The sequence below is a fragment of the Ixodes scapularis genome, unplaced genomic scaffold (genome assembly GCF_016920785.2).
Source record: "Ixodes scapularis isolate PalLabHiFi unplaced genomic scaffold, ASM1692078v2 PGA_scaffold1__304_contigs__length_218370807, whole genome shotgun sequence".
NCBI classification, from domain to species: Eukaryota; Metazoa; Arthropoda; class Arachnida; order Ixodida; family Ixodidae; genus Ixodes; species Ixodes scapularis.
This window is the reverse complement of record NW_024609846.1, coordinates 52,926,786-52,953,020: the sequence shown is the minus strand read 5'-3', so window position 1 is coordinate 52,953,020 and position 26,235 is coordinate 52,926,786. Positions and strand designations below refer to the sequence as shown.

Below are 26,235 nucleotides of genomic sequence, written 5' to 3'. Positions count from 1 at the left end.
TGAACTTACAGCAGAATTGGCCTTAATTCTTCTTGTTCTTCTTTAGACAGTGGCGGGCCATTGCAAGCTGAAAGGGTTGAAGGCGACACAATAAAAACATACTACTTTTTCCCGGCTATAATCTTGTGAGAACAGCGCGGTGATTGGTTCGGGCATTTTAACTGAATAGGAAATCAATATAGACGAGATTTGAACATATGTTCCGTGTTTCCGTACAAGACATAAAAACGTTTTGTTTTAAGCGAAGCATGGCACTCCTCTATTTGCAATAACAAACCGAGGGAAGGCATTATCCATACTGCTTATAAACTTGCCAGGAATTGTCTATAATGTAACGTTTGTAAATTAAATTGACTGGCGTGAACTTCAGTAAAGCTCGTCGGCTGACAGATACCGAGTTTTGACAATTTGATCACCCGTTTGAACTCCTCCACCGAACATGGGAAAACATCCCGACCACTGGAATTGAATTTTGAACTACCACAAGGTCATAAAAAATACTGTAGTATCATAAAACAATCCTGATCTGCTCAGAACGCCTTTTCTTTTGAAGGTCCCCCTGATCGAGTCTTTTTCACATTTGATCGGATATTTTAGAGTTCATTCGAGAAAACGAAACGCGGCTTTTCGGCCCGCAAATATAAACTACGCATCGCAGAAAACTCAAACACTGTGAGAACGCGACGCTAGCGGTGATGACAAAATTGGAAAGTTTAGGATCATGACGTTACCTGCAAAAAAAAAATAAAAAATACGAGGGCAAAGTCCTTCTACGCCTGATATTCATCACACAAAGAAATGACATTCTGGGGGCTGTAGCATTTGTTTCGTAAAAACATCTAAAAAAAAATTTCGTTCGCAAGTTTTTTTTTTATTATTATTACAATTAATGCTACAGGCACCCACAATGTCTTCTTTTTTCTTTTTGGTGAATACCATACTCCGTCTCACTAAAACTGTGCAGTACAGCCAAAGCTACAAGGGAGAGAGTATAACCCGACCTGTTCAAGATGAGGGAAAGGAGGAACGGGGGAATCCCAGGCTCTCTTTTCCGTTCCTACTTTCCCTCCTCTTGAACAGGTTGGCATACGCTCTCTCCCCTGTAGCTTTGGCTGTACTGCACTGTTTTAGTGAGATGGAGTGTAGGCTTGGGTAGACCTCGGCTCATAGAAAAATATTGTTTTTCACTAGTATCTTTCGATCCAGATCACGCCATGTCCTCAAACTTTAGCATTCTGTCATCACCGCTACCGTCATGTTCTCACGTGGTTTCAGCTTTCTTGGATGCGCAGTTTATTTTTGCTGCTCCTGAATAATATTGCACTGACGCGGCCCTTTTTCTTCTCACCTTGAGCAGGCTGTCGCCCATTGCGCTGGGTTCTTGTTCCTGGAAACCAGAGTCGTAATTGAGTTAGTAGAACTGAATAGGCGTTATCATTCTCTGTAATTTAATTACATCCAGGCTTCATTCATTCCTAACGCTGAAAACACTCCATCTAAATATAAAAGTTTTCGTAGCTCCTTCAATATTTGAGCAAGGTCTTAAGATCATTTCGACGCCATAAACGTTGTACACGAAACAGACACGGTGTCATAACACAAAAACTAGTATGTATTAACATGTCAAAGTTCTGGCAATCATCGTCGTAGCGCTAAGTGTTTGCGCAAAGATACATAATTAATTTCTTGCTGCCTCTCCTGATGAAACTTAGTCTACTTTCACATTTCGCGCGTTTCTTTATTGTGACCCAGTTCATTCGGATCACGCTGGTGGTGTGCATCTTTAGTACAGAATGCGCTCCCAGACGTCCACGGTATCTCCAGGTATGACTATGCATTTACGCAGACTAGTGGTAAAATTTCACATTTAAAAATAATAAAGCAGTCGCATTCCTTATAAATCTTTGTATTTTTTTTTTCTTTTTCGTGTACTGATTTTTTTTGCCTTTCCTCAAACCAGTTTATGCTATTCATTCTACGAGTATATAAATGGCGTCACACGTCGAGTAAATTTAGTACAAAGACATGTCTTCTAGTGACACGTTAGTCATCCCCGAACCCTCAAATTGGCGACAAAATAAACGTAGTATAGTATTTTATCTTTCACTTGTTCTTAGATCTCAAGCCTGCTTCTCGCTATTTTTAGTGCGACCTTGCGCATACCAAAGCGAACTACTGCGAGAAACTATTCTTTGCGGATTCATAATAGCGAGGGAGATTGTGTTTTGAGAGGCCACTTGTGTACACCCGCGGAATAACTTGGTAACTACACTACACAGGTAGAGTTTTTATTTACAGGGGGGTATTTTAATTTGGCCAAGTCTTACACTCTAAGCTACTGTTATTCTGCAAGAGAGGGTACTGAATCAGGTATTAAAAGTACTCCGAATATCTATAAACATGCCAACAATTTAACTGAAAAAAAGAAATAGATCGGAAATACTACAAGACAATTTTGAAGCGGCACAGGTAAGTCAGTGCATGGCTGTACAGACCTGAGCCCCAACATTTTATTTGTTTTAGCTGCATGCATGGATAATAACGTTTACTGTGCACCTGGGTCTCATATTGCCGTCTTCGATTCTTATATGAACATTTTTTATTCTGCTATTGTTTAAGATTGAAACTAAAACAGGCGAAGGTTGTTCAAACTCGAAGCTATCTAAATCACTTTTTAGTCTATAAACGTGAACTAAATTTGCCCTTAGCGTTGACTCCACGTAAGGTGGCCTGTTTCAATTCAACATATTTAAAAATGATAAGAAACCATAAATGTCATGACTATGTATTTGGCCCTTTGTTGATCTTGAGAAATCAATGTGAATGTCCATGTTAATGGCTGTAATAAATCTTAATATAGTTTTTTTTTTCTCACTAAATCAGATTAGTTTTACCAAACGCGCCTGTCGAGGTTCAAGTTCGATCAGGTTCGACTTCTTCAGCATTTAAACGTGTTCAACAGAAGTGCAACTGCACGATTATTCCGCTTTGCTCGCGCAGAAATTGAAATCGAATGTTGCGCAAAACATTCGTCATCATTCCCTAAAATTATTTATGAACTATTCTTTTTATTTTTATTTTCTAAAATAAAATTTGTGAGTTGTAGCGGGGCCACTGTTAAAAAAATCAAACTTCGTCGATTATCTTTCTTGAAAGATCGACGTCCAACGTCCAATCGACGTACAATGCCAAACCTTTTAAGTTAGACAAAGGCTTGCGACATATTTGGCAGTAACCCTAAAAAAGAAGCTGGAAAGACTAGTTATATCGGGGCGGTATAGATATAAGCGACTATTGATAGCGAGTGCACATAATATTTCACGCCAAGGAAGTAGGAGCGACTCAGAGATGAATGGGATAAAAATTATGGGTCTAGTACGGTTGATCGAATGCCATTTCAGCGAAGCACGTTTTAGAGAACGGGTCCGTTTTATCAAAGCACAGTTTAGAGAAAGCGGAGCCTCAGTTTAGAGAAAAGCCGTTTATCGAAAAGGGGGCGCTATTTAAAAAAAAAAAGAGGCTTTCCTACATCGCGCGTGTATCACTAGTGTGCGTGCTAATTCAGGCCCCCCGCTGTGTTCCCGCCGCTTCGCACCGACACTCTGCGGTGCCTCATTACAGAAATGTTAACTCATCTGACTTATCCGTACACGCCGATTCGCGGCGGCCGAATTCGCAAAAAGGAGGCTCATGGCCATTTTCGCTAAACTGGGTTTTTCTATAAAGGGATTCGATAAACTGGGGCCGGTAAAACGGCGTTCGCTAAAACGAGCTCCTCTAAACCGCATGCCTCCAAAAAAGTTATGGCGTACACGAAAGTTTAAACTCAAGAGTGGAAACCGCGTGTGGTTACCATGTTGTGGCATTTTTCTGATTATCGTCAATAGGCACGAGCAAAGCGGTTTCCAGTTACTTCCAGTCTGCTCAAAAAGGCAGCGAGTTTATTTTATTTTTTACTTGACAGTGGATGAAATCTACGCTAATGCGGTCTGTACAGTCAAGTTTTACGGCTAGGGGGACATAATATAGGCGGATAATTGTCACGATAAGTAGTATAATTAACTGATATTTCTCAATTGATTATTGAAGATAAAGATACGGTTCCGCTGAGCGTCATTAAAAACCACAAAATAAGTGAGTTTTAGAAAGTTTTGGAATGCGTGGGAAGCGCGGTGCTGCGTTAAAAGGCCACCGACACGCCAAAAACGAAATTTGTTTTCGTTGTTTTTTTTTTTAGCAAAACTATTAAATATAAACCAGGCCGCCCAGGCGGGCTCACGAGGTACACTGGGACGTCACGCGTTTTCGAAAGGCGTTGGTATCTGTGACGTTACACTTTTCCAAACGAGGTCGACGCGGTCGGAAGGAGGGACTCGCCGGAAGTCGCGTCTTTGGGACCGCGTAGGTCTTCTTTTCTTTTTATTGTTACTATTACTAATAGTATTATTATTATCAGCTTATTCGCGGGCTATTTCATTTCGTTCGCATTCCGGTGCTAGAAGTTTGGATGCTTCATTGCTGTCCGAGATGTGGGGTAGAGTGCATCTGGCCGACTCCAAGAGAGATCCTTCGAAGATGATGCGTGGAAAGCTGAAATTCCGACAGGACAGTTGAACTTGAATCGGACTCAAGCTGATAGAAATGCTTTTTGTACGATGTGGCTGCAGACAATGAGCTTAGGCGACGTCTATTGAGACTTAAGGAGTTTCTTTAGGTGGATGTCACGCGGCCAACCAAAATCAAACAAGGAACGACGGCGACCCTACTGGTTTCAAATTCCTAAATTGTCGGTCCTTCACTTTGCACCGAACTTGGCAGATTCGAACTCGGCCAGTACGAAGCATCAACCGGAAGCGCATCTAGTAAGCAAGTTGCACCGACGTTCTGTACCGAATGCGGATTTCGTGCTCCACATCCGCTTACCATTTCTGCGCTCACTACAACTATAGTATTTTCATGACAGCAGACTTCTTCAGACTGTAGTAGATTGGGCGACGGCTCGACGACCTGCATTTCCAAATCTTCGGCTACGTTATCGGGTGTGTCGTATGGTACAAGCCTTTTCCTCTGAGATTGTTAAACTCCATACCATCCAATTGAAGGCAGACACTCGTGTACACCTGCTTATACAGGCTCGTACTCGCAACATCGTGCGTCGCCATATCGTCGACCAGAGTCACCATATCGATATACACTTAGCACCACTCATTTCCGGAACATCGTTTTATTTAACGTAATTTCAGCATTTTGAAGCTTATGAAAATTCGGTTTTCTAGAGCAGCCCTTTAAGGAAAACATACGAGGCACACTCGGGCACTGCTGACTGCACTCCAGCGCTCATTTCCTTGAACTTCTATATTAACAAAACAGCCAACTCTCCTGCGCTAAAAAGCGAATTGAACATTCGCCTAGGTGGCCCGTGAAAAAAACGAAAATATAAAAAAGGCCTATGCGCGGTCGCCGTACTGTATAAACTCTGTTTCACTTGAAGTGCGAGAGTAGCAGACGCCCAAGACCTAGTACCGGGATTTCAGCGCTGCCGCCAAGCAGCCAAGCACGGGGGTTCGTGTAGTGCAAGCGTTCGTGTAACATGCTCGTCCATGTAACTTCGGCTACACTCGCACATGACGTGAAACAAACTATATTTGCTGCAGGGAGCCCGAGGAGTAAAACAATGCACGCGACATCCAGCGATTCCCTCCCTCCGCGGCCACCCCGATTTCTACTTTCTGTGCTTTTTGGGTGCGTATTTTCGGCACCGATTTGAGGTCCGAAGGGCGCGACCAGTGATGTTACAGACGTTCGGATTCTTTTTGGTGTTTTTTTTATGTAAACACGTTTTATTTTGGATGCCACCGACTGCATTTTGAAACTTCGGTCGGTCGGCGAGTGTGTGCGAGTAGTCGGGTGCTCGGCGGCTCGGCGGTGTACTCGCTGGTGTGTGTCGACGTGCCGCCTGTGCTCGTCGCGTATCCAGAAACAGCTAGTGTTTTACAATTTCGTTCGCCCGGTGCCGTCGGTCACTCCTGTTGCAAAAGAAGATTCGTAGTGACTACAGTTTTGTCCGACGGCACTTTTGCCGAGCGTTCAAGTGCCGTCCGACGGTACTCCACCGACGGTACTCCGCGCTAAGTGCCGTCCGAAAGTCTCGTATAAAACGAATTGTCAAAACGTGACTTCCGCAGCTGTAGCGTGGCTAAGGGGTTAAAATGTCTGCCTCTTTCGCAAGCGGTCGTGGGTTCGATCCGCAGTGGAGGCTTACTTATTTTTTTTTTAGCATTTTGTTTTAGCAATATTTACGACATTTCATTTTTGCGACTGACACTGAAAAAAAAAAAAAAAGAATGCTGTCAACGACAGTGCTAAAAGCGCGAGCTAGTTGCTTTGGATCGCGCGGCACGAGCGCTCTTGCAGCGGGTGCAGTCATGCCAGTCAAGGCTACTCGCTCGCCGCTTGCACGGCCTTCGCAGCAATTCTATGCAAGGGTGACAATCCGTCGTATTGCACAGAATAACAGCTCCAGAAAAATGCATACAAAATTACTGCGGCTGGGGTGTCGCCTCCGGTACAGGTAATCTTCATTTGCAACAAGAGTGACGGACGGCACCGGGGAAGTTTGAAAATGTAGAACGCTTATTTTAATGTTCCTCAGAACGCGACGAGTTCAGGCGGCAACGTTGACAACACGCACCAGCGCGGACACCGCCGAGCCGCCGAGCACCCGGCCACACACACGGCGAGCGACCGACATTTCAAAATGCAGTCAGCGGCATCCAAAAAAAAAAACAAAAAAACGTGTTGTTGACGTTAAAATAATTAAAACGTCAAAATAAAAGCTGTTATTTTTACGTCCGTGACGTCACTGGCCGCGCCCCCTGGACCTCAAGTCGGTGCCGATAATACGCAGTTGTGCTTTTTGAGTAGACACCGGCCGTAGCCTCCTTCATACTGATAATGCTTGCACAATTTCTCGCTTCGCCATGCTTTGTCGCCGTTGCGCCTGCTTCACGTAACAACCGCCAGGAGTGTCACCTCCCCATACAATGAAGACGATTTTTTCGCTGCGCACTGGACCGCAACATACGTGATGCCAGTACTTTCGGAACCCGTATTTCATAGCGGGTTAGCGTCAACGCATATGCAGTTTTCAAAAGTGAGTAAATGTAGGGGACGGTAGGTATGATCTAAAACAAATTACAGACCAGACAGACGAGGTGGTAAACTTTCATCGAAACAGCGAACACTGAAACATTTTAAACCAACCCGAGATGGAGGAAATACAAAAGTTGACAAGAAGAGAAGAGAAGGAGAACGTCTCAAACTCAGCTAAAATTTTATTGCGAACAGAACCCTTTGTACAAGGGTTGAAGAAACTGAAAGAAAGGAAACGACCCTTCCCCACTCACACCACTCTCGTTTGACACAAAGGAACGACATCAGATGCTCCACAACGGGGTCACCTTAGAGGACAGTAACATAGATAACGTTGGTAAAGTTAAAGCTAGGACAAAGACACAGCGCTGTATCCGTGTCAGACATATACAGGTCACTCAAAAAAATTAAGTTCAGTTACTGAGTATTGGCCTCAAAAGTAATTTTAATAAAGTAGAAATTACTCAAATTTAAAGTAATTGAGTAAATTCCTAAGTACAGCAGAAAAGTAGCGAGTTACTTTTAAAGATACTTTTATATTTTTTATGGTAACAATTAAGTGCTTAGGTTTTGAACTATTAGCGAAATTTGGTTGGCAAAATATAAAGCGGCTTGCGTTTTCACTGAAATGCTTTAATAGCATCCCTAATTGTTTTGTAATTTTTTTTTTGTTTTTTGGCCAATGATGTACTGCAAATGAATCATTTTCACTTTGAGGTTTAGCACTGCCTGAGCTTTATTTTGCAGAAAGTGTTTGCTCGTTTACGGTATTGCATAAAGTACATATAAAAAGTACTTGAAGTAAAGTTCGTAAATTAGAGGTTATGTAATTCAAGTAAGTACACGTGGTACAATGTACTTGAAGGAGTAAAAAACTATAAATACACATTACGTTTGAAGTAATGTCGAAGCACTTTTTAACATAATCTTTCATGATGCCATTCAATCCCCTATATAGTCTTTCGAGGTTTTCTTTTTTTTTTAACTAGTACGCATTGTTTTAGGGTAATTGGTGGTGCATCAGTTTTTCCGGGAATGGCGGCAAATACTGGATCAAAGTCAAGTCGCCACTCGCCACAGAGTAGTTTTACTCTCGCTGACAAACTATTTAACACAATAAACTTATAGGGCACTTATTTGTATCGGTCTTATAGTCACGCGGTCGCCTTTACTTCAATCGGAGAACTGACCAGATGACGCAGGGATGGGCAGTATTTCAAATACAAGTATTTGAAATACGTTTTTTAAATACTTTTTGTAGTTTGCATTTGTATTTAATTACAAATTGGGTGATGTATTTGACGTGTGTATTTAAATACTAAAACGTACGTATTTCAAATACAATTCTCATTAAATACAATTTTGTGGGCGAAAATACTTCACTCAAATTTATTGTCACTGTCTACAGCAGGAAGAAAACTACGTTCTGCACCGAATACAGTGTCTCTCAATCAAGCACAAGCGTTTAGTGACTTTGTGATTACGTTGCTAGTCCAGGGCAAGAATAATGACGAAATCGACGTTCACAGGCAGACTGGCTAAATAAGTGCCTGTGACAACTTGTGATGCTTTCCAGCCTGATTTCCATCCATATTTTTGCCTGGAACATTCTAAATGCGCGGGTCGTCCAGATTTTCGTAACTGGTGCGAGTTGCAACAATAAAAAAATCTCTAGCTAGTGCTGCGCGTCTTGGTCGTATCGGTTCTTTGTTGGTCTATACCAAAATGTAATCGACAAAAAATGATGCTTGAAGCTCTGTACTTTTTTCACCTATTACGTCCAAGCTGATTACATTTTTTTTGTGATTATATTTCTATTACGTTACTAGAGCCTCTCACACTAACTCCCGAGTGAGCCATTCAAAATTAAAATGAGATACCCAGAAACCCGTTGCAGGTGCCCTGAAGTCGCTGACGCAAATTTTGAGGAATGCATTTGGAAAAAGTATTTGGAGCAGACCAAATACATTTAATTATATTTGTATATTGTACTTAAATGCTTTTTCGGAAATGTAATTAGATTTGTAATTAAATACATTTTTAACGAAGTATTTTGTATTTGTATTTCGATACATATTTGCATGTATTTTGCCCATCCCTGAGATGACGTCTCGAAAGACGATAGCGCGTTTTCACATGAATATACGCCAATTGTTTTGTTTTTAAATTTTGGGAATGTATTTTGAAGTCGGGAGCTGTACTTTACTCGGAAAGTACCAGAAAAATACAAGTACTTGCTCAGAGAATATATACTTCAACTAAAGTAAAAGTTTTCTCAACCTACTTAAAACATATGCTTAAAGTACTTGGCAACACTGCTTGTTCAATATGTTTTATGTAAAAACGTTGGGAGAATCACTAAGGTTTCTCGAGCGATCTTCGAACCTTGGTAGACGCGCATATTTTGAGTTTCGGAACGAAAGACAACGCAAAAAGGTAACCTTTGCGTTGCCCTTTGGCACGCGATTCTTCAAGTACAGCACAAGCTACGGGAGCACCAGATATATGAGCTTCAGAGCGAGGGCTGCGTTTGGTTGCCTCCTTTGAGTAAGGATGCAGTGTGTACTCATCCTGGTAATGGGCGAGAGCTCTTACGTTGGGGAGAAGCAGGAACAAGCCCTTTCTTCAAATGCGTAAAGTATCCTTACACTAAGGAACGCCACTCTTTGGTGCTAGTCGCGCAGTTTTACTCGGCCTCACTTGCTAGGTGTCTGTCCGCTCCCTGCGCCTCGTAGCAGAGTTGTTGCGGTGGGGGGCTGCTGAAAATTTTAGGGGGTTTCGGACCCTTCAAACAACCCCCCCCCCCCCCCCCGGCCTAAGCCACATGCTTTTCCCCAAAATCATTTCTCTTTTTGTGCAGGAATGTTTGTTGATGAGCAAACCTACCACCAAAAGTCAAAGTAATTTGTAATTTGAGTAAAAGGTACTTGGGAAAAGTAATTAAAGTAAACTACTACCATTTCAAAGTTACTAAATCATTCAGAAAAGTAGCTAAGGTACAGTAAATTGAGCAGAGTAATTGAACTACGTAAAAGCCTGGGGCTTAGTGTCTTTCATCGTCTGGTCTCTTGTCCTTTGCGGTGTTCTAATTTTAAAACATAAACTCTGCAACACATTGGAGGACTGTAGCCTAGATAACACTGAGAGAACAAGGCCAGCGGGCACCACATGACCTTGAATGAAAAGACCTCATGCGGTGACCTAACAAACTTCTAAAATAACTACGTAAAAAAATCGGGTTGCTTCACAATGTCCAGTATACACATGCTCATTTGCTCCTTTACGTTCTGTTCAAACACTAATTATTTTTTTTGTAGGTTACGGATTAAGCGTAGAGCAGAAGTTGAAGGGGAATTGCAACGGCCAGGGTCCTCTGGGGTTACACCGCTACGAAGTCACCTAATCAGTGTGGAAGATGTTAGCTGTGCCGGGGCTCACGTTTCACAATGACGCGCTGTGCCTGTCTTCAGGCACCCGTCACTAAATCGAGGCGTGGGAGAAAGATGCGGGCAGGTAAACACTGAGAGCCAGCCAAGCATCACTGAAAGAGTACCTGGAAGGGTACATTGGCTGATCCAGCTTTTACGCCATGGAGGCCCGAATCAAGCTGGGCTTTGGGTGAAGCCTCAGCAGAATGCACGAAGGGGGACTAGACAGGTATTCCTTCATGTCTGCCGCAAAAAGGTGTCATACTGCGTACTGCTGGGTAACAGGAGGTAAGAGATTGGGACGCAGTCTTTTCTCGAAATGAGCTTCGGTCACTTTTCATGGTCTCAGGTGTTGCTTGGGGTCTCGTGAAATGACGGCCCGGGTACCTTCTTGCCCACAGGTATTACGGCTGATGCCAAAAACAGCACCAAGAATACGAGAACGCACGAGAGACACTTATTCACGTCGTTCACATCTGTATCGGAAAACGGCACACAATTGTGGCGATAGCTGGCAACTGGTATAGCATACAGGAGGCTATGCACCGGCAGGGTGTCGGCCACCACACTCTTGGGGATCATAAATTTCGAAAACACGTGACGTCACTGTGTTAATCGTGAGCCCGCGGGCTTTACTTCCGGCCTATTCTGCTTTAGAACAAAGAAATACCCGGCGATTAAGTAAGATTAATTGGGTCGTGCCCTGATTCCTGACACCCCTATCAATCTCCGAGCATGAAAAAAATTACTATTATTTTTCGTGTCACTCGCGAAGCAGGCGCGAGGCTACAGAGGGAAAATTCTGCGCCGTACTTTTTTTTTTCTCTAATGGTCCGCGTTTTTTGCGCCACCAGCATTGCACCCGCTGCACGAGTGGTAACTTTAGCGCACCATCGCGCTTTCCACGCGCCTCAAATCTTTCTAAAATTGTATTTCTTCAGTACTTTTCGACGAAGCTCAGTTAGTTTCTAATTGAAACCAATTGATTATTTTCGCTAATCAAAAGTTAATTAACGATTGTTAGTTAAATATCCCAATGATTGTGGCAATTAACCCCCATATTATGCCTCCCTGACCGTATCACTCTCCTTCAGAGACCGCATTAGCGTAGCTTTCACGGATTTTCTAATCTAAATTTTTAAAGCCTAAGAAACACCTTGTATTTGGTATCGAGGCCTCCCAGGTACGATGAAACTTCTGCGAACCGATTATCAAAGACCCGATGATTGCCCGGGACATGAACTCACTGGCGGCGATGTCGCGCAGCGTCAGGATCCGCGGACACACGATGTTTGGCGGCACGGCCCGGTTCGACGATCCCCGAAATATGTCGACCACGTCGCTCGTGGACGAGCCCCGGCGTGGCGAAGCGCTCGTACCTTGCAACGCCTCGTTCGGACTGCGATGAGAACGTTCCGGTGTGACTGATGAGGAAAATCATCACTGACACTGTGATATAATGAAAATGTCAGTAAGTCTCCTTTTCATGCAGAGCATTCGTGAGAGTCGGTCGCAGCCTTCAACGGAGGAACTCCGGTGAATGACAAAGTAAAAAAAAAAAAAAACATTTTGAAAAAAAGAAATACAGCGTGAGCTGTGACACTGCGTATCTACTATCGCGGAAAACATGAGCTGAATGATATTTCATGCATCTTTAACATACCTGCCCGTTTTCGACAGAGCTGTGGTTCCAACTATGGGAAGGGAATACCAAGTTGGGAGGTCGCATACTTTGGACTATTCTCCAAATTGAAAGGTAATAGTGTTTGTGGGAACCGCAGGTTGGATCGGGTGTTTCAGCCCATGTTGTCTGCGGCGGCAAAGTGCTCACCAAAGCCTATTCGGAACTTTCAGCGATGGTGGTACCGCGGTGCGAGAGTCGCGCACCGTATTAACGCCTAGATTAGACTGAGATTAGAGTTCCGATGGCGCCCCCTTACGGCTTCTCTTCCCGACGTCATGACCAGGATTTGCCTCGCCGCGGTTGGCGGGATTTGCATCTGCCTCGCCGTGATTGGCAGGATTTGCCTCGCTGTGAACCGGCGATTGAGCATGCATTATAATAATACCGGAAGCAATTGTTTTGGCCAATTGCGAACTTCGATCAGAGCAACCCTCTTGGTCGCGCACGTCGCTAATAGCTCCTTGCTGATCGGCTTCCGAATGAAGGTATACGCGCTGCTTCAGGCGCGTAGCCAGGGGGAGGGGGGGGGGGGGGGGCTTGGGGCTCGCCCCCCCCCCCCCCCAAATCTTCCATTTTGCTGGAACCTCCTCTCCGCCCCCCCCCCCACCTCATACAGCATTTTGCCATAAGGGGAGGGGGGTGCTTGGGGCTCACCCCCCCCCCCCCCCAAATCTTCCATTTTGCTGGAACCTCCTCCCCGCCCCCCCCCTCATACAGCATTTTGCCATAAGCCCCCCCCCCCACACACACACACACAGACACACAAAAAAGAAAAAAAATCCTGGTTACATGTCTGCGCTGCTTACCCCTCCCCGACGTGGAAGTATCAGGTATTACTCCTGTATGACTCGTATTTAACCAAAACCAGAATTACTTACGCGTCGCAGCTACTCAACCTCGTAGTGCTGTTCTATAGACCCTCACGCGGAGCGGCTCTGTTTACTAACACGGCGGAAGGCTGCGCATGCGCAGCCGAGCCGCTCCGAGAGTTGGCAACAGAGCCGCTCCGAGAGTTGGTAAAGAGAGCCAGACCGCTTTTGCCCACATATATGTGGGCAAAAGCGGTGTGGCTCTCTGTGCTTTCGCCATTGCGTTGTGGCCATGGCGTGCGCTCGCTATTGACGTTGTAGAGACGCTTCTAGCTTTATTTGTGCGTTTTATTTCCTGACAACATATGTCGTATGCTATGCCCGACTATTTGAGCTCGCTACCCGAGCCTAAACGGTAGCGGTATCGAAACAAACTGTGCGTGGACGGCGTTGTCTTCGAGGATCCGTACGCCGCAAACAAAACCTGCTGGACTTCTGACGTGAAGTTGCTGCCACCGAAGTTGACGGCTCACGTCGTCCTTTATTTAGTTTTTTGCTAAGCCAGTTCAGGGCCGACACGGTGCAGGCGTACAAGTCTCTCGAGGTCTACGATTACTTCGAGTCGGTTTCCCCACTGCCGGCGGGATCAGCAGACTGTGGGTCCGCGGAAGTGTATGTATTAATTGATTCAATACATACAGCGTCTTCGAGTCAAGGTATGATATTTTTTTGTACCCTCATGACCACAAGGCACGACAACCAGGAACGCTTTGTCCGTTCTGCAGTCTTGGCGGTAACACGTTACAAGCGTTACCAGGACCGCGTTACTTTTTTCAGTAACGTAGTAACCTACTCGTTACTTTTTCGACACAGTAACGGGTAGCGTACTTACGTTACTAATTCAAGTAACTTAGTTACGTAACTCGTTACTACTTCCCAAGTCTTAAAGAAATTAAACTTCTTGGGAAGAAACAGTGGCAAAGAAACTTGGACAAGAGTAAAGGAACGAACACGACAAACCGCTGTTTCTTCCCAAGATGGTCACCTCAAACCAACTTGCCCAACGTCACATTGTTGCAAATTACACTTCAACATTTTTCGTGTTTTTAGGCGTCAAGCCATGTGATTGCTGAGTTCTCTGCGTTTTTCTTTGCGTTTTTTCTCGTGAGTATTTAGGTAAAACCATAAAAAGAGATAAAGCAATTATGTTCAGTTTCTGCGTGAACATGTTTCTTCATATACGGAGGTTATATATGCATACCTGTATTGTCAAAACAGTAAAACGTGTTATTTAAAAATTTAAAAAGTAACGCAGAAGTAACATGCGTTACTTTTTATCGGTAGCGGTAACGCGTTTCTTTTATTTTTGGGTAACGTAGCTGGGTAACGCGTTCCTTTTATTTGCAAGTAACGAGTAACGTATTTCGTTACTTTTTTTTGGTAATGCCTACAACCCTGCCGTTCTGTCGCCGATCCTTTTCTGCTTGACCGGTGCTTTGTGCCTCCGACGAGCGCTTGGCCGGTGCTGCACTTTTTGGCGCCACTTGATAGGCATCGTTGAATTGTATACTGTTGGCTGCGGTCGGACTTGAAGTGAAACTGATGTAGCGCTATCCTGGCGGGAGCCGAGCATTGGTTTTGTGACGTAGCACTCAACAAAGCTTCTCGAAGAGCTACGTCAAGGAGCCGTATAGTTCAGCTTTATCGGCCGCCATAAAAAGAGCACACAGTTTGCGCGGTTCGCGTGTGTTTGGTGAGCACTGAAGTTTTACTTTTAACGCGTTAGCATGAGAACGCTCGTTTTCACGAAAACCCGCTGGTGTCAGCCCGTGTGTCAGCGCCGTGCAGGACGTCGCGAAGAGAGTCGGGTGGTGAGAAGGTATCATATTGGCGGCGGGGAGTAAGGGAAGAGGGTGACGCGTGCTGACGTCAGCGCTTCGCACCAATACGAGCGTCGCACAGCTGGCGCGGACCCAGAGACCAGCAGGCACCGCGCCACTTTGGAATGCGGCCCAGCTCAATTGCTCCGGCGATGACACCAAGGGCGACGACGGAAGGAAGCCGAGGCCACGCGATCATTAAATAGAATCCGATGGAAATGCATTTGCATCGGATAAATCCCATTGATCGTCCAACCAATTTTTTGTGCGTCATGTTCAGTGTCACAGAGGAGACTGCATTTTATAGGTCGAAATGTTGTTTGTGGTTTGTTTGTTCGTTTTTTTCTTACTTTGTCATTAGCTGATTTCTGTCTGTAGATTGTAATCACCGCTTCTCACGAGTGTGCTTCGAAAGGCTGAAAAAATTCGGCTGTCCGTTCAAAATATGCCGAGATCCATACTAACCCAGAGATGTAGGAACAATAAAAAATCGGACAGAACAACGAAGTCTCTAACACAGCATCAAATCTAATTAAAAAACAACAACATTGCGTTATATTCATGTCCCAGACCTCTTTCACAATTCAAACGACCTCCTCGCCCAAGCACAAAACCGGAATCACAAAAGTATACAGGTATCCTGTATGCTTTTGTGATTCGGGGTTGTGTGCGGTTGTTACGCCAGCATTTCTATGGTCAACCGCCAGCTCCGCGACATCCCACAGCATTGCACTCCGGCTTTTGTGACATCATATGCTGCCACTTCGGAACCACTTTTGATGTATATATGGGCGGCATGGGACGCTAATCACACGAGTCGGAGACGCATTCCAGGCACCGTAGTGAGAAGGAAGGCAAAACCAGAGGCGTACCAACAGTGGCGGATCCAGGGGAAGGGGGGGGGGGGGAGGTGGCGACGGGGGCGGCCGCTCCCCCCCCCCCCCCCCAAACAAAGTCGACTCCCCCCCCCCCCCCTTCTTGGAGGGCAATTTGACATGTGTGGACCGCCCGGTGCACACGAAAGAATGGGAGAATAGTATCCTTACAAATTTTCCGCCCCCCCCCCCCCCCCCCCAAATTGGAGTTCTGGATCTGCCCCTGCGTACCAACTTGTTTTCGAGTGTGTGTGTGTGGGGGGGGGGGGGGGGGGGTGCCCTTGGTATCCTTTCGGCGCCGCCGGCCGGTGTTTACCTTGCCGACCCCCTTGCCCCCCCCCCCATCCCCCCCCCCCCCCCCCGGTTGGTACGCCCCTGGGCAAAACTGAGTACGAGAGATGACTTTATAACGTGTACGTTTAATGTTTCGTGTGTTGTGAACTCACATCGATGAGAGAGAATAGAGAGTTCTACACCGTGTGCACTTTAACGCTTCGATCCCACTTTAGACGGTTCGCCAGCATTGGGTTCTGAACGTATCGCGCTAGGATTTACTACAGAGGTGCCCGAAAGTGGTTGAAGCTTTCACTAAAATTGTGGAAAGATTGGCTCACCTAAGTAAATCACGAACATACGTGCACTTATATATTAGTCCGTGTGACTATGGCGCTTATTTGGGCCAAATGAAGTGACGAATTGGTGAGCCAATCGTATTTTGTTTTAATCTCACTGAATTTTAGTCGTAATTAACGCCACAATAGCCATATCCTATTTTTTATGAAAAAAAATAGCCTAGCGATAAATACTTTATAAATAAAAAAAAAGATTTTTAATCCTTTTTTTTTATTTTGGAGGTTTCTTGTATTCATACTCCCAGTTAATGAATGCACCACGTTCGGGCACGTCTGTAGATTTTTGCAGACCCTCCAAAGTGGTGTCGAAGCGTTATTGAGAACGCGGTAGTAGTCCGTACACTAGGATTTCCGAGTTGATAGTGCGAACTCGTTCCGTTACTTGGAAGCATGGAATGAGCACGCGCCCGCTAGGACCCACAATCCGCAGCGTGCGGTCCACTAAACTTGTCTAACGTATCCTGCCGCTCCCAAGATGTACAAAGCGTCAGCGTCGGCCCGAGTGTATCGTAGGAGCAGCCCCAGAATTCCCCTTCCGCACAGTGCAATGTGGGGTAGCCGCAAGGTCTTCCGGGATTCACCGGAAATGCCTAATGCGCGTGCCTACTTGCAGTCGTGTATACTTCACCCCACGATAGACTTCAGCCAAAGCTATGCGGGCCACCAGGTTCAATCACGAGCCACTTGGAAATGGCGATGTATACATATTGGTTCCACGGGCCTGTCAGACATGCACACTTCTGCGCACGCGGTGGAGCGATATACCACGTGTTTTCTAACTGGCTCGTGGTTGCAACCGGTGGGCCATGGTTTTGGCGGAATTACATCGCAAGCTGGGGCGAAATATCGTCGCCAGGACTAAAGCGGGTTTCACATGCAGCGATTTTGGCCCTAAAGTGGCGCGATTTCTGCCGTCGCGGCGCTCGTGCCGCAGAATTGCTGGTGCTGGCCAGAGCGCCGCGAAGGCAGAAATCGCGCCGCTCTAGGGCCAAAACCGCTGCATGTGAACTAGGCTTTAGAAGAGCAGGCTGAAATGGGAATTGATTGCAGGACGGCTGGCAAGGTTCCTGCATCAATCCGAGCAACGGCGACGACGCTATTTCTTTGCGTACGCAAAGCGTTTAATTTAGAGCTCGGTATTGCTCGACACAGGTCGGCTCTACGTATCAACGCATTGCTAGAGAGTTTTGGTATTGCGTATACGTGCACACGGAAGCGCTCTGCGTTTGCTTTATAGCGTTGCGTGCTCCACGCTGCGCATGCGCGTCGTCGCTATCCGCCAATCTAAGACCGCAGTTTGGGCTCCGCTCACGCGCAGTTTAGGACACTAGACAGTTTTAGTGGACCGTACGCTACAGCTTTGCGTACGCAAAGAGATTGCGGGTCGTGAGTGCGCATGCGCAGAACGCAATAGAAGGGCTAGCGTATTGCGTACGCACGCAACGCTGGGGATTTTGCGTGGCTGGCTAGCGGGTCTTGCGGGACGCTCTCGAGAGATCTCGGACCCAACGAGAGCTCCAGTTTTAAGATGGCGGTTGCCTCGACTGGCGCAGCAAGGGCAACGTGGTGTTTTCGAAGTCCTGTGTTACGTGAAATTGCGTGGTGTTCAGCTGGGCGATTCTTTCTGGGACCTACCGCGGTCGAATCAGATCGCCCTGCAGCTGAAGGAGTGCACAGTGGAAATTTTCGCCGCTCGCAGTGTGCGTCGACGCTGCGATCTGCTCAACGCTAAGCCTATTCCCACAGTTCATCGCCGACGGACGAACGACTCTAAAAGAAATCGCCGAAGTTCTCGCTATGCACTGGACGTCAGGGTCATGAATTTCATTCCGCGATAGCATTGATAAAAGGTGCCGTTTCCACGGGACGACTGACGGAGGCTCCGTGATCGAATTTGGCTACGCACTCGTACTCGTAGCCTCTGTACCCCACAGAAAAGTACGCTTGACGAGCAGCTGTGGCTTTGTTTAATCTGAAATAAAATGATTGGACACTTTTTCTTTTCAATATTTCTTTCCAGGAGCATGGTTGCGCTATAAGCACGCGGAATTCTACGGCTCTAGCAAATTTAACCAAGATCATGCGCGGTGTTCACTCGAAAACGTAACGCACAACTAAATTCGCTCCGAGCAGGTCATTTTTAGCGTACGCTATACTATTGCGTAATGCGTACGCAAGATCCAGCAACGCTATACTAAAACTGTTTACTATTGAGTTATAGTATTGCGTATACGAGCGAACGCAAGCACTGTGGGTTTGCGTTAGCGTTGCTTGTTCCACACTGCGCGTGCGCGGAGCCCGAAACGCGGCCTCGGGTTGGCGCATGGCGACTTCGCGCATGCGCAGCGTGGAGCAGGAAACGCTAACGCACAGCTCCTATGTTTGCTCGTACACGCCATACTAAAACTCACTATTCAACGCTAACGCAAGGGGCTTGCGTTCGCTCGTATAGGTGCAACGCTAATACTCACTATTATGCGCACAAATGAGCGAGAAAATACTTACCTTATTACCTGACACTCGTCCATTCCGAATTCGACAACGGACAACGTCCGGGGACGCGAGATCGACATTCGAGACTTGAGGATGGACTGCCGCCGGGCTCCGGCGTCCCCGAGAACCTCCGAAGTCGCGAAGCCCTCGACAGCTGAGCCCGACTTTGTCCCTTGCGCCTGGCAAATAATTTGAGCCTACGCGAGGATACGCGGGACGTGTAGGATTTTATAGCGATAGATGTTACGCGCAAAAATCGTTCAGTACAACACCACTATTTTTTTATGTTTCATATTTGGGAGGCGGGTACGCGACACTTTTCTCGTCTCTGAGGCACGTTTTCTCACTTTCCTTCAAGTACTGGCTGGCATAGCATCCAACCGAACGAGAAACCGAAATAAATGAAACTAGACCAGGAATCTTGGACACTACGAAATGGGGTAATCTGCACTCCTCCATATTATGAAAATAATCTGAAATATATAAGAAAAAAAATTATCTCATTGAACAAAGGATCAAAACACTTGTATTTGCAATAGGACTTTATGTTGTTCCTCCAATTTATTTTAATTATTGTTTTTATTCAATACGTTCCCGACATCGTTTTCTTCTTTTTTTCTTTTTGTACATCGACTGTTTATAGCATTTTTTTTACATAATAATTGTGAGTTTTGATTTTGTTTGAGAGATGAGCTAGTTCAATTATATGTTTTATCGAGTCATTTATGATTGAAAGAAGTACTTCCAAAATATTTTTACATAAAAAAAGTCTTAGACATAGTATTCTAATTCAAATACAAAGTACAAAAACTGAATACGTATTGAATAACTTGTAATTTAGACACCACCCATGCCCGAGATACTTAGTGTCTTGCCATCCTAAGCTTAAAAAATTGAGCACCCTCGTATATACCAATTTAATACCTTAAAAACCTGAGAAGTTTTCTCGTAAATAAGTCGCATAATACGGTGCAGTGTGCCGAAAAAGGCGTGCTCAGAGCTGAAAATTATTGGAATGATATCATTAAACGAGGAGAAGCTTAGGAGCTCAAGTTCGTCTGCTTCTTGCACAGGGGTTGCGATGATTTCAGAACGCCAAACTCGTATTCGCTGATTACAAAAAAATAAAAAAATAGTGGGTCAAGATTTTAAGGCGTTTAGTAATGAGGTCTACCCCTATTCTTCCAATCACAGCAAATCAAAATTCGGCGTCGTTCTGACGTCACCGGAACCCCTGCGCAAAAAGCAGACGGCAATTGCTCTCCGTATAGTCGCTGACATCTTTAGAAACGCAAGACTTGGCTTTTCATGTCCACGCTTCGTGATTTGTTCATCGGCGTGGATTGATCTGCCACTTTCAAGCTCTCTGGTGACTGCGGAGCTATTAAAAGCTGATCGTGATTAGCCACACCCTGCGTTTCATAAGTTCTCAGTGGCCATTCGGCAAGCAAGGGCTATAATCTACACGGCGGGACCAAGCGGGACAAGGGGACCGGGACATCGCCACCTGCTGCGATTGGTCAGCTCCGCACCGCTGACCAATCGGAGTAGGCGGCCATGTCCGGGACCCTTGGTCCCGCAGTGTAGACCAGAGCTCCCAAGTGTTCCAATATGCGTCTTCGGCGCATCGAAACCCGTGCAGGGGCATGCCAATCAAAGGGTAACATAGGTAGTGGGCAAAGAACGCGTGATAACGATGCGGTTCAACGCGCGTGCCGTCATTGGTTGAGGTCGAGGGCAAACAAAAGTACGCAGGGCGCATTTGGAGGGTAAACAAACGCACGAAGTGCGCAAAGAGCAGACGAGCTTACGGGGCTATGAAGAAAGCCGGGGTTACACTGGTCACACATCATACAAAAGACAGTCTGAAAACACGAGTCACCGAAATATATCCGTGCATCAAATGCCGCGTGCCAAGTTTTCTCCTCGAACTCATTGCCATGAGGCATTCGAGGCACGAATCACACGGTTACTCGAGGTCGAATCTGTTTGCAGACTGTCTTTTGTATGATGCATAGGCAGTGTGACCCCGGCATAAAGTTGTTTGCTCTCGTTTCTGCTTACCGCATCAGCTATATGCAACGTTCCACGGGATACTCCGCCCTGCGTTGTTTTCATGACGCTGGTAGATGTACTGTCGCTTTCAGTGACACAGTGCTGCGCCTGTGCGGCAGCCGGCTCGTTGACGCCAGCTGCGTCAGTTTTGTCTGGCGCTAATGTCGCGGAAGACAAGAACGTCTGAGACGCCTCCGCATCAGATGGCACCGGCTTCTCGTCTGTGACAAGCTGTTCAGGCAGAGTTACATCTTGCGTATCGACTTTGTGCTGAGCGTCAGCATTGGGACGATGATGCTTACTACGTGTGTCGTGTGCCTTCTTGCGGCGGCGTTTCCGGTCTTTGGTCTTTCCGGTCCGGTACAACGTATCCTCGCTAAGGTAATGCCTATTATCGTGGATTACGTCGGTGTAGGCACCGCACGTGAAGTTCGTATCGTCAGGATTTTGTTCCCTTTGACCGCCACCAGGTTGATCGTTTTTGCTTTGGAGATCGTCTTCGCGACTTTCAGTAGTGCTTTGGCGAGTTTTTGATTCGTTGGATTCTAAGGTGAGCGTAGTTTTATCGGGCTCCAAGTGATGTTTGATCTCTTTAGCGGGCCTCGAAGTTGCATCTTCGTTCCTGGGGACTTGTGCAGGACGGAGTGGCAGCTCTTCGGAGGATGTGGCCATCGCATGGTGTTGTTGCTGCTGTCCCGTAGAGATCTCGGCACCTTGTCGTACCTCACTGCTGTCGTGAGGTACACATTTCTTGCTCAGTAACGCTTGTAATTTCTCTCCCAGTTTAGTGTCAACGCCGTGAGGTTTTTCTACAGAAAAAAAAAGCGAAAATCGTAGTTTAACTACTTTATTCAAAAATTGGCACCTTTTTACAAAGGCCTACAATGGATTAAATGCAGTATTTGAGGAGCGATCGTTTAAAACGATTTTGAAGCCATTACACCGTGATTTCGGGGACTGAACGACCATTATTGTTATCAAATTATGAATTGAGCGTGGAGACTGAACTGGTGTATGTGTCTCGTAATGTCCCGTGACATCAAATCTTCCGCTAAATTTAGCGGGGAAAGTGAATTGGAGTATGCTTCCCGTGACGTCAGGTAACGTGGTGTTACTTTTCTTGCTTGATATTGCGGGGAAACTGAATTGGCGTACGGGTTACATGACGTATAAATTTCCCGTCAAATTTAGCGGAGAAACTGAATTGCTGTGTAGGTGACGTGACATCACTTCTCCCGCTAAATTTAGTGGAGAAACTCGATAGGTGTATAGGTCACACGACTTACACACAAATTCAGTTTCCCCGCTAAATTGAGCGAGAAATGCGCGGACGGGCGGACGGACAAATGTTTTGGATTGGGGGTTCAGTTAAAAAGCATGTCATGCTATAATAATACACTTTATCAACTGTTTTTTTTTTTTTTTCAAAACTACGTGCGGTGTTTTGGGTTAGGAACTAAGAATTTTGACATCATTGTTAACTTCGGAAAGAGTCTAATTGAGATAAGTTCGATAGTGCTGGAATACTAAATGTAAGACATTGTTGCTTTTTTTCTTTTTTTTTTTCTTTTGTACACAATTTGAAGCGTTTATGTGAGATTAAATATTGCGACCTTTCTTGGCGTACCAGTTACATTTTGTTCTCTACAGTCTTACAGAATGCTTTGATTATGCGTGTACGTGTGCAATCACCACTCCTGTAATGTACTGTGAACATAATTGATGGAAAAAAAACAAAAAAACTACAAACATCCCTCCGATTACGTATCCGGAACAATCTGTGAGAAATCACATTAAAAGTTTTCTAATCAGGAGTAAAACAATTTTTCTGATACGTTTTGAGGTCCCACTTGTGCCTACATGCCAAGGAGATGAAACCCAAAAGACGACCCAAGAGGTTGAAACTGCGGTTCGCGGTCCCAATGTAGCGTGCGATCCTCAGTCAGTCACCGGGCGCTTACCTTTCCCGTTTGGTTGAGACGTGTCCCTCTGTATGGCCTGCATGTCGTCGAAGGATGGGCGCTCTCCATCTTCTAGGGCTTGTTTCACACTGGCCGTTGCGACCCCTCTCTCCCGAGCAGCATCCGAAACACCCGTCGCACCGTCCGTGGTCCCCTTCACGTGTGCGGTAGGGCTTTTGACCTGCTGTAAACGCTCCGGCCTTCGGGGCGCGGTACCTTGCCGATCAAGATCCAGGTTCTGTTTGTAGATGACGGAGAAGACGCGGTTCACGAGGAACAGCAGTGGCACGGAGGCGATTGTGTCCGAGTACAGCGCGGCGCTCAGGAAGGCCACCAGGCAGACAGATAGGAAGAGCGAGCGGCGTCGGAGGCCGTAGCGGCTGCAACTGGCGTAGGCCAGCCACGGCACGAGATCCGTCAGGAGGGTCGTCACAAGCATCAGTGCGAATAGGAGCAGCACCACAAGGACGTCCATCTGACCATAGACAGAGAATAGTGCACGTTCTTAAGACACGAAATGAGATCGAAGACGAGTTCCCGTTGTGTCAAGCGTGGGCAAGGTACCTTCCGTCTTCCTTTCCTCAGGATTATACATATTTGTTTTAAGGAAAACTTTAAAATTTAAAGTACAGCGTGTCGCAAAAAAAAAAGGTGGTATCTTTTTTTAGCCGTACAAATAAACTATGCATCGCCGAAGGCTCAATCTCCGCCCAAATGTATTTCTATAGAGGTCCGAACTAGATGCCAAAGTTTCAGCATAACCGATATCTTATTCAAAAGTTCGAAGGAATTTTCTTAAGATTTCCATGAGAAAATGGAGCCTATTTTTGCCTGTTTTCCGTAACTGGCGCCATAGCTGGAACCATGTAACCGGCAGCTAGGTCGGTCGCCATTTTCCCATTGAAATTTTCAGTAAATCACTTCTAACTTTTGGTTAAGGTAACGGGAGGTGCTGAAACTTTGGCACCTGCATGGTTCGGGCCTCTAGCGCTATATTTCGGCGGAGAATGAGCGTCGCGATGCGTATTTTAATTTCGCGGTAAATAAAACCTTGTACTTTTTTTTTATATTCTACAGTCGCGTATTCTAATTTCGACGCTATATTATAATCCTCGGGAATATTACGATTCTTTATTGTGTTAAAAAGAAATTTAAAAAGTTGCAAAAATTTTTCAAAAACCCAATGCAAAAAAAAAAAAAAAATGTCAGCCATGGAAATAAAAAACGTATGTGTTCTCAAAAATCTTATTAATATTAATAATGTCGAAATATTTCTGTCCATACTTCTTCCATGAAATATAACGTTGTACGCAGTTGTTCACCGGGAGTAAATTGTTTTAAACGTTTCGTCGGTCGGAGCCCATTATTCTGGAATCTTGCAGACGGATCAGTTGATGTCCAATCGGGCAACAGCCGCTATACACAGAAGACCGGTGCACATAACCATTAGCGTCGGCCTAGCCTGGACTGAACCTAGAACGCTGAACAACATTTGACATATAAAAAAAAACGTGGTACAAAAAAAAAAAAAAGACGACGACGCTTTTGAAATGTAAGTTGCATGCAATATCCGCTTAAAGGCCGACGACCAGATTTGAGATTCTGCAACGCAGAAGATCCTCCTCGTAATGGGTGAGAACGAAACAGGCAACAGTGGGCAGGTAGAAGGGGGAGAGTTGGAGGCAAGTGAAAAGTGGAAAGCGCGAACTGGTCGTCGGCCTTTAAGAGTAATTCATATATATGCTCCAATTTAAGTCCAAATGTGACCGCTATGCACCAACACATAGTTTAGAAAGAACCCCGCTCTGCCCACACCAGGGGCCCTCATCTGGACACTTGGCGTAAAAGTCGGGGAGAAATCTGGCGGCTGTGATTGGCCGACACCGCACTTGACCTTGGCGCCGGCCAATCATAGCCGTCAGATTTTTCGCCGTCTTTCTCGCCAAGTGTCCAGATTAGGGCCCCAGGTGTGGACATCGCAAGTGCGCAGAAACCAAAATCGGGAGGAGTGAAGCTTCTGCGCATGTTCAGTGCCGACAGCAGTGCAACCGCAGTGGCGTGACGTCAGTGAGTTGAGTTGGTCTCTATACGATTCGCTGGAACCACTCAAGCAGCACCAAACAGGTGCATCGTCACAGCACATATATTTTTTTTTTTGCGCTTGCTTGGACAAAATAAACACAATCACGCACAGTGAATGCACCGCAATCCTGCGCTTCTTTCTTTTTGTGCGTGATTGGGTTTAGCGGGTGATATATAGCGAAGTCGCAAAGACAACAATACCCGTGACATGACCATTTGGGTGCTGATTGTCTTCATCAAGATCGTAGCATCGGCTATGCGGTCGGACTTGAGAGTGAAACGTGTAGAGGGAGTAGGTTTTGTCTGGAACACGGCTCGGCAAGGTAAAGCGAGTCTCTACTTTTTTTTTGTTTGTTACAAGTTATATGGATTATAGAAAGAAAAACTGTAATTTAAGGGGAATCTTTCACAATACTAAAAAACATCATGCACCTCTTCCCTTTCTCATTGAACTTAAAGGTACGATTTCAACCTGCCGACTCATTTGACTATATTTTCATCTGAGAAACAAGGGCAAAAAACACCTAGATTGCGTTATGTGTTGTGATGTGTTGCAACATTCGAGCGCGACCGTGTTTTACACCTTCTTTTTCGTACATTTTGTTCCGAACTTTAAATGTTGTCAGTGTTTTTATGGACTTCTAGCTGTCCCTTTTGATGTACTAATCAACCAAAAGAAACGTCGCCAATGGAGGATGTGAAAAATTATGAGCATGGTGTACATTGAACCCGACCACAGAGTATACATAACTTAAAAGGATACTGAAAAAAAAAAGTTTCTTAAATGGCGTATTGGGCACGTCTTCTGAAAATTGCTCACAAAAATAAATTGCGCATTATTGAGGTCGTCTCACGCAGTTTAGGTGGAGATCAGAGCCCGCTTTAAGCCCCGCCCACATAACATTGGCCCCGCCCATTACTACTGGACTGGCTTGGCTGCTTGGCCGAATAGGCTGGCAGACCTAATGTTTCCCTTTCGCGACATCTGGTGCGCCTGGTCTGGCGTCTGACACTGCCAGCTAGTCGTGCGAGCAGACAGTCAGAATCCTCCGGCATAGCCTGCTATTCCACCACCCTCTATCATTATTGTCGGCTCCAAGGAAAGACGCGGCCATGAAAGTTGCGCGTCGGCGTCAGTCTTCGCCTTCTTCCGTCTGCTATTCCACCCCCATCTGAAAACGACT

At 45.7% G+C, this 26,235-nt stretch overlaps 1 protein-coding gene across 1 annotated transcript in view; it reads right to left on the bottom strand.

Annotated features, from left to right (window-relative positions):
- The window catches only part of LOC121835715, a 48,420-nt gene extending 25,012 nt beyond the window's left edge, over positions 1-23,408 (bottom strand). Inside the window, exons 1-2 of the mRNA XM_042290164.1 lie at positions 22,970-23,408; positions 21,018-21,817 (exon numbers count right to left, since the gene is read on the bottom strand). Coding sequence (XP_042146098.1) covers positions 21,018-21,817; positions 22,970-23,408 — 1,239 coding nt within the window. The remainder of the gene's footprint in view (positions 1-21,017; positions 21,818-22,969) is intronic.
- Positions 23,409-26,235: the final 2,827 nt, after the last annotated feature.